At 35.5% G+C, this 9,828-nt stretch overlaps 1 protein-coding gene across 1 annotated transcript in view; it reads left to right on the forward strand.

Annotated features, from left to right (window-relative positions):
* Positions 1 to 4,347, forward strand: part of LOC150105345 (dnaJ homolog subfamily C member 11) — a 245,794-nt gene extending 241,447 nt beyond the window's left edge. Inside the window, exons 16-17 of the mRNA XM_090393933.1 lie at positions 2,292 to 2,421; positions 4,224 to 4,347. Of these exons, the coding sequence (XP_090250059.1) occupies positions 2,292 to 2,421; positions 4,224 to 4,243 (150 nt within the window). The 3' untranslated portion in view covers positions 4,244 to 4,347. The remainder of the gene's footprint in view (positions 1 to 2,291; positions 2,422 to 4,223) is intronic.
* The last annotated feature ends 5,481 nt before the right edge of the window (positions 4,348 to 9,828 follow it).

Consider the following 9,828-nt stretch of genomic DNA (forward strand, 5'->3'; position numbering starts at 1 on the left):
CTAACAAAAACCAATATTATCATAAAATACAAGCATACTGCTAACACGACCTTCCTTTTGTAATGATGTAACTCATGATATAACTTCTTTGTTTACCTATTTCTGTATGCAAGTTCTTACCTACTTCTCTAAAATATTCACTACCACTCTTGTACAATGAAATTATCATATATTCCTGAGGTGAAACTCAAGTCAAACAATTATGTGAAAGGCATAGCCAATCTGGCTGAACATTCCTTTAGCATATGTGCTGATCTCCCATCTGTCTAGCTCCAAATTGTGCAACAGTTCTGCTTCATTCTTCCCATCTTTTCATCCAATGTAGGGATAGCACTTTGCACCTGGTTGATATGTCTTAGCGAAGTGAATACTCATTAGCTTTGTCGCTAGAGTACCATCTGTATTCATTCTTTCTTTTGCTTGTGGCATAATAAAATTCTTTAGCCCACATAACCAATTTCACATTCTGCACAATACTGGTTACTTTTCTGCTTTACATGACTCCTCTCACCACATCATCTTTTTATGGATCTCTCGCTTAATAAGTTTGCACATCCATTCCTATTTATTCTTTGAACTGTAGGGATACGTTCAGATACTGCCCCCATTTAAGTTTTTTCAAAGATTCCCGTTTAGTATTCTCCTAAGTTGAACATAATTCCCAGGAAAGTATAATATGATCACTGACACTGAACAAATCTAATGCTGTTTGACCTCAAGTTCCTTCTTTCACACACTGCTTGAGAAAGTTGTTTTCTACCCAATCAAAGTCACCCATAATGATGACTAGTTTAGTATTCTGGAGGCTAAACTGGTGATGCATTTCATCGTTGCCTGCAACACCCCACCATTCTTTTAACTTCAAACTCATTGCAACATGAGATATTATTACCATCATTGTTCTCTCGCATTTCTACCCTAACTGGACTTGAGTCATCTGATACCATTAGTAGTCCTCTCTCATTCCTAAAAATAGTACACCCAGTTACATCTAATTCTGATAGTGAAATCTAGTTAAAACCTGCATTTTCCAATTTCTAAAAAATTTGAAGTCTACCAACCAATTGCATCATGTCAGTTTCTTCAAAATAAAGTCATCAATAATCTTGCCCACTACAAACTGCCATCCTCTGAATTGGATTAATGGCTCCCTCTCTTCAAGCTTCACTATCAATGTAGGAGTACCTCAAGGCTGTGTCCTACCCTCTTTCTCATGTACATAAATGACCTATTCTGTCACTGTTAATCCTACCTACAGGTTTTCATTTGATAGCATACTATCCTTCAATGCCACCAGACATGCAGTCCTGTCTCTTCCATATCTAGCTGACTGTTAACTATATACCAATCCCATTGACATGTTTTGGAGTGAAGCACCTAAAACTTCTTTGCGCTGTCCAGAGGAGAGCAGTTCGGTTCATAGATGATTCATTGACACAGTGTTTTGGCTCTGGGTCTCTTCTACAGGTACTTCAATTGTCATTCTGTCTTCATCCACTACCTGTTAATACAACAGCATCCCTTTACTGTGCAGCTGAAAAAAAACACAGCCTACTTTTCTTCTTCCTCTATCCTTTCAACTACAATTGTTCAAAAAAGTCAATAACTTCTGCACCCCAGACATAGTGCTGATGTGCTTTAGGTCCTTTGACCTCTCCTGTAGAGGAACAATATACTCACACATAGGAAGGAGTATGACCTGTGCATCACTGAGCAAGGACAATTTCTTTCTCTTTAAGCCTTGCAAAGACTGGAATACCAAACTTTAATTTCAGGCTTAATCTGGTATAGCTTGTTCTTTCTATTCCATGACACTTACCACTGGGGTATTAATTTATCTGCCTGCAATAGTATCTTAAGGGATGTGCTGACCTAGTTGCAGTGTCATTTTCAATGATTCTAAGCAAAGCCTCTAGATATGAAAGGTATCCAGACTTCTCAAAGCCTATAGAGAACTGAATGAGTCAGTAAATAATGCACATTAGCAGAATAATGAGAGCTTGTTTATGTGGAGTTTTTCACAGAACAATATGTCTGAATGGTTGGAATAATAGAGATAGGAGAATCTACCATATACCAGCTTTGCTAATTCTGTTATCTGTTTCCATATTCATGAAAAATTGTGTTTAAATAGCTGAAGCATTTTACTTATTTATAGGTTCTCTTTTCACACACACCACAGTTATTCAATCCTGCACATTATCTGAGATTGATATAAGTCCTATAATATGTATATATTTTAACTGAGAGGCCATAAAATCTGAAATTAATGCATATTCCTATCTCAACAGAGCAACCTTCCTGGATTTTATGACCCTTGTCTAGGAGAAGATAAATCTTTAGTTGTGAAATATAGGTTCCATGATCGGCACCACATTGTTACAATTAGTGATAGAGAAATTCTCAGGATACCAATGGAATGTAAGTATTTAGTTTTATTTTAAACATATTCTTAGCAGTAGCCAGTGCGAATCATGGGAGTTGAAGAGCATTTTCTCTTTCCTTATAACACTTAACTGACAGGGCTATTCAATGCTGTTCCTAGTTGGCTCTTTAAAGAAACAGAATAAATAGCACCAGCATTCATTCCTGGCCATTACAAAGTTTCTCCATCAATGATGGAGGAAATTTAAGTCATTTATTGACTTGTACTACAAATGCTTGTTTTTGTCTTGCAAATATGCATGATATTATGGTTTCTCCAATGAAACTGAACTGCTACAAACTTCTGTAATTTTTTTTTTAAAAATCATAATCTTTGCATGAGAAACACTCTTGTGGTCAGTTCTACCTTGTATTGTATATTATCAGCTTTCTTGCTAATGCTTGGAGAAGTCAAATGCAGCTCTCCCCCAGTGCTATTTGAAATTTTCACAAAGCATCAGATGTCATAAAATCAACACAGGCTACATTCTCTGTATTTTTGGAATATGAGTTAACAATTAACATAAGGAGGGATGGGATAGTACTCTTTGCATAAAAAAAATTGATTTTTGCTAGGTCAGAATAGGAAACAGTGAACTGCTTGAGTTTATGATCAACCCACCTTTTTCCATGTTAAGTTGTGGTAAGTTTTTTAACTTGGGTACACTATGTTAAAGATACTAAGCAATTTTATAAGCTAGGTTTTAATCATTTTTTCCCCAAGTGAAGCAAACAAACAAGTCAAGTTTGTGTCTGAGGCAACTCATGGTAAAGGTGGAGCAAGCTCCGATCACTTTCCTTAATATTTCCCCCTAATGCAAAGCACATCCCCTTGCAGAGATGTATGATGCTATGCATTAAAGGCAAGGGCCAATACCCAGACCAGTTCCGAACTTTATTGAGGTCTCGTCAGTGGGAGCCAGACCCATAAATGCCTAGGTTAAAGTGACACAGGGCTTATAGATTTTACCTAAACAAGTTGCCACAAGGTGCTTTGACCTTATTATATAAAAATCTCAGGATGAGATTAAGATTTTGAAAGCTTTTTAACTTGGGTATACTATGTTAAAGATACCAAGCAATTTTATAAGCTAGGTTTTAATCCTTTTTTCCCTAAGTGAAGCAAACAGACAAATAAATAAAGTTTGCGCCTGAACGTAGTAAAGGTGGAGTTAGCTCCGATCACTTTCCTTAGTATTTCTTCATTAAAGGCAAGGGGATGTGCTTTGCATTAGGGAGAAATACTAAGGAAAGTGATCGGAGCTTACTCCACCTTAACTACATTCAGGCGCAAACTTGACTTATTTGTCTGTTTGCTTCACTTGGGAAAAAAGGATTAAAACCTAGCTTATAAAATTGCTTGGTATCTTTATCCATGTTAAGTCACTTGGCTTCCAGAGACTATTGAGCCTAATTGGCCTGTCTACACTGTATGTGTTCTTCTGGAATGAAAATCTCATTAAAGTTCTTTGCATCCTAGATGTTTTGACTGAGCTCCAGTGGCTCTTATGATAAAGTTAGTCTTTGTAGCCAGAATCCACATTTTTTTTGACTATTTCTCTCTGTGTGTACCAGATGATTATCTCAAGAAGTTCATTGTTACTTTCAATCTTATTTGCAGTGATGGATTTAAAACCTCTGAAAGTTGAGAATGCATCACATGTGCTTTGAAAACATTTAACTCCCATAGTTCTAAGCTAATATACAAATGTTTGCACTTAGGAAAATTAACAATATAACTTGGATATTCTACTGATGCATTAGATTAATCTGTAGTTTGTTTTATATTTCTTTTTCAGCTCATCTGACTCATTCCTGATAGATACGGATAATAAAATCATGTATACTGTAATAAAAATAGGATGTACATTAGTGAATGTAGAAATCGATCAATACGATAATAAAAAAATTATATATTTTGGACATTCTAGAATGGTCATTTTCCTATATTTCAATACACAGGAAGGACTAGTGTTAACTGACTGTTGCATTTAAGATAAAGCCCCCACATATACCAAAAAAGAAGGCAGCAGTCATTCCCTCCAAATAGGATATAAAACACTGAAGCTAAACAAAAATGAGCAGAAGTGCGTACACCATTATTAAATAGGTTCTTTCAAAAGAAACTGATGCACTGAAGTGTTTTGTCTTTCTGCTATCAAGAGCTAAAAAACTGTTCATCTCTATTTTAAATTTCAAAAAATAAAAATACATCAGTTCTGTATATTCCAAGGATCCAGATGTAGAGTAAGAAAGCTCTGAACTATAACATGCAATGGTTACTGAACAGAGTCAATGATTAGCCTAGTGACTTTTGGAATGATGCCTAAACTCTATATATAAATGCGAAGGCAATATTTTTTGATTGGGCATCTAGTTGTTCAGAGAAAATTTATTTTCTGCAGGTTAACAAAATCAGTATTTAGGTATGACATGATATCATCAAAAATGTTACTTGGAATTCTATGCCAAATCAGATTAAGAGCAAACACTTGAAATTTTTCATGACATGACATGACTTCTAAACAAGATCCTCCCCTATTAACATGGGGAAGGATGGCTAATGTTTAGAAGATATAAAGCATATGATCATGAGTTTGGTGCCCTTCTTTCTCTGGAGGACAAACTGTCAGAAAATTTTTTGTTATTTGAATTATCAAGATGCTCCTAATCTCTTTCTGAAGAAAAAAAAACTTCTAGATTAAGGCAACAGAATTACCTGGACTGATGCACAAAATCAGTTATGATAATTATAGTACTGCAGGAATTCTCCATGAAACAATGGGAATGTTTATTCTAGATTATAGGTGAACTGGGAAATGACAGTGTTTCATGGAGAGAGATTTACTGTGGTCAGTCTTTGCTAACTTTGGTTTACTGGATAGGAGTTCGTTGTTGTTATGTTCCATTGAGTAGTTTTCGGTTCCTGGTGATCCTATGAACAACCAGTCTCCATTCAGATCTGTCCCCGATCATGTCTTTCAGAATTTCCAAGCGCACTCCAGTTGCTTCTTTAACTCCATCCACCCATCTAATGAAGAGGAAGACCACACTTCTTGGTCTTCCTCTTCTCCTGACTGTCATTTGCTCGCATAATATGTCCGAAGTATGACAATTTTTGCTTGATGATCATAGCTTCGAGGGAGCAATCTGGCTTTATTCTGTCTATCAATGATTTATTGGTTTTTTTTTGCAGTCCATGGTATTCTTAGTAAGCGTCTCCAAACCCATAATTCAAATGCATCTTATCTTTCACTCTTTCTCAGGGTCCAACTTTCACGATTCTGATTTTTGTTGCGAGGCTAATATCTTTAAAGATCTTGCTTAAATTTGTCCTTACCACTGATAGGAATAGCCCTGTATATATTCTCTGGCTTAAATAGGCAGTGCTTTTACTATCTGGCCAGCATTCATTTTCAACTTCTATGGATACCCTTTCCTCGCCCCCATAAAATTAAAAATTCTGTATAACCCTTTCAGAGGTTTGTAGGTCTCAATCATATCACTGTCTGCAGCCTATAAATTCTCAATCTGTATTCCACTATCCTGATATCACACTCCCCAATATATCAAAATCACAACGGAAACCAGTCCTATTAAAGAGGCAAAATGGCTAAATCACGCCAATCATGACTTTACATTTACTGACAAGTTCTGCATATCAGTAGCATTCCTGATTACCCTACCTATCTTTGCATCATCAGCAAATAGCTGTATGTCGCATGTTAAATCCTTTTCAGTATCATTAATTTACAGATTGATAACAATGGACCAAAGACTGATCCTTGAGGCATACCACTGGTTACTTTGAACCTTGTAGATCCCCCCCTCCCAATATGACTTTTTGATATCTGTCATTTTCTTATCCATGCAACTGTCTTCTGTCAGTAGCCTTAGACAAGGAGAATGGATACACCATGATACTTTTGGATTTTGCTAAAACCTAACCTTCTCTAAGTAAACCCATGCTGTTTATTGTGAAGTAGAGATTCTCTATCAACCACGGATACCCTTTCCCCAACTTCCATAAAATTAAAAATTCTGTATAACCCTTCCAGATATCATCTGAAAGAGTTATGGTCATACAGAATAACCAAAACTTTACCACTGATTGGTCGATAATTGGATACAGTCTTTGCACCACCCTTTCCCAGATATAACCTGTATGTATTTTAGGAATAGTTAAAATTATTTTCATAGCATTGCTCAGGTTTCTTTCTAACATGGTTCTTCTGTAAATGAACTGGCATTATACTTAGATTACTAGTCTCAATTTAATGTTATTTCAACCTGATGAATTGATTTATAATAAATTTAAGCAATGTACATGTTGAAAATCTCAAGGTTTCTGACCCAACCACTTTCACCTGGGAACCAGGATAAATAGTAAAAAGAGGTAGAAAAATTATAATCTTATATAGTGACATCAACTAAAATCTCTTCAAAAAAACATCATGCTATATTTAATATGAATTCAGCATGAAGATAAACTTGAAAGGTAGGCAATTTCAAATCACATGAATAACAAAAGTAGGAAATAAATCAAAAAAATGTTTGAGTAAAATAGGTAGAAAAAATACCTGATATGCTATATAAAGATTAATCCAACATGTGGTACATAAAATTTTTATATGGGCACCTCCATGGAGACCCGATCTATCATACCTCTCCTTGAATCCATTAACAGACAAAGCACTCAACTCTCCAAACAAAAAATCTAGTCCTCACACCCCTACTAACTACACCTTTATTCAATTTCCAGGGGTGACCCTTTGTTCTGGTCCCTCTAGCCAAGTGCTGAAATATTTTCCCTGCATCTATCCTATAAAACCTTTAACTTAAATGTGTCTATCATATTGTTGTGTCCCAATTTATGATTATTATTCTATCTAGTGAAATTCTGCTTATCTGTGTTCAACTATTATCTAGGCACGAGATATCACCCCAAAATACAAATATTTAAGCAATTTCTCCGCTTAGTGTCCCTAATATTTACAGTATATTATACTGCACCTTTTGGGACATCTTGTTTTTGTATTTTATATCTCAAACTAAGAGCAATTACTAGAATATGTCTGAATGTGAAACAATATTGCAGTCGTGACACTTTATCTCATTTTTTAACACATTAATTTCCCGCATGAATAGGTTCGTACGTTTTTCAAGTGGTGCATTGGGCAGCAATTTCAGACAACTGTTTTATCATTGAACAAAGGTTTATTAAACTTATTAGCATGGTACAATTCAATACTAAGAAAATATTTACAAAGTAACATTAGCTTATCACAAGTAATTTGGCTATGATCCTATATGAGTAATGCGATCATGCTGCCATGACAAATTCGACTCATACAATCATATGTATAATCCCTTATCTGATTAACACTTTAGCTAACCCTATATTAGTCTGAATACACTATATGCTGTAGCACATGGACATATGTAATCAATTCACTCTATTTAACTATCCAAAACTATGTAGATTAAATTATCCTTTCACTGTACTAACACATAACTTTGACATTTAAAACTTTCCTATAAGTTACAATACACATGCATAAATTTTAGGACACATAATTACTTATATAATATTAATAAGCATACTTTCATTATAATCAGTCATGCACTAAAGTCCTAGTATAACTTTCCTTAGTCTCTTCAACAGTTCAGTAATAGAATAATGATAACAATTACAGACGATTTTCAGTTAACATGAGATTTTTACAGTACCTTTTTCTCTTGAGTTTTCTATTGGCCTCTACCTTTATCCGATTATTCTATCCTGGTATGATCTCTCTAATAATCTGTTACTCCTAAGTTCTTTTGGCACTAAACCGTGCTTACACGATCTTAACTTCTTGTACTTGAATTACGGACACTTTTAGAATCATCTATACAATGGCTGTGAAACTCGCCATGTGGACACCGACTTCTTCACAGATTTCCCCTTTTTCGTAGTTGTCACTGGATGATGAAACACATAAATAGTACCTTCTTTCCTTTTACTAAATGGCATTCCTCGTTTCTTACCATAGGAAATACGGAATTGAAATCCCGCTCACTTTTGTTTCCTTGTTGTGACGACGGAGATAACTCCAATCCCGCCACTCAGGAAAACCATGTGAAACCTATATGAAGGAGCTTGTGAAGAAACTTTCCAGGAAAAAGGCTCGTGGGGGGCGTTTCTAACTCTTTTATACCTTGACTCCTAACGGCACCTTTTTTAATTTCTTTTCTCCGCCCCTTACTTGATTCGACTTCACTGACCAATTAGGGCGGTGTTTTTCTGCCAAACATCCTTTGGTCGGTGAGCCTGTGACGATGTCTCAAATCCGGGAATTGACCCTGAGCAATAGTCTATTGTTTTTTTATTTTTGCTAGCCTCTAAATTAATCCCCCTTTCAAATTTTTAAGAATTTACTTAATATTTTAATCTCTAGCCTCTCACATACAATTTCTTATGACTAATGCTTTCTGTCTTACTTAGCTATTTTTTTTTTACAACACTAAAATGTTAGTTCAACAAACACCTTTTTTTTTTTTTGTTGAATATTTTTCTTTCTTTTAAATAATTCATCTATTAGCTTTTATACAGGGGTTTTATTTTATTTTCTCTTCATGTTACACCATGATAACTGGGAATTCTACATTCTTAAGGTATCAGGGTGTAACAATATCCCATCTTTTTCTCCTACCAAACCCTCATAGGGAACATTCCAGAGGCCACTTACCATCTTCGAATCCTCTCCACTGCTTCCTCATCCCCCAAGAAACTCAGGGGACCAGACCTGAGTGTATTGAGGCCTTATAAAAAGGAATGACAACTTCCTTATCTCTACTTGTTGGCGTGTTCTTCAATAGCCAAGTAATCTTATGAGCTACCTTAGCAACGTATCCTCTAAACTTTCTGTAACTCTGTCTGCCACCACCATCAATGTGATACACAGCTTGCAATCTCTTTATCCCAAGTTATGCATTTTAAGATAAACAGATTACAAGCTGTGTATTACATTTCTCGACACCCATTAACTTTTGCCCATACTGGCAGTCTATTTAAATCATTCTGCAAGCTCTCCGCATGCCTTCATTAACTATTATTCTATCTAATTTCGCATCATCAGCAAACAACTGAATATTTTCTATACAAATTAAACAGCAATGGTCTCAATACTGAACCTTGCAGCATGCCACTAGTCACCTGTTTTTGCCCCTCCATATAACACTTTTTGATATCTATTCAGCAGCCACCCTCCACTTAACCAGTGCCATATCCATTCTAATTTGTGTAACAAATCCATGTAGTATTCAGTCAAATGCCTTTGCAGAATCATCGTGTAGCCATTTCTCTATTATAAAAAGTTAGTAATTTACTAAAGCATGATCGACCCCTCATACAGTATTATA

Source organism: Typopeltis vanoorti, chromosome 6 (genome assembly GCF_054136105.1).
Source record: "Typopeltis vanoorti isolate ZY-2024b chromosome 6, IOZ_Tvanoo_1.0, whole genome shotgun sequence".
NCBI classification, from domain to species: domain Eukaryota; kingdom Metazoa; phylum Arthropoda; class Arachnida; order Uropygi; family Thelyphonidae; genus Typopeltis; species Typopeltis vanoorti.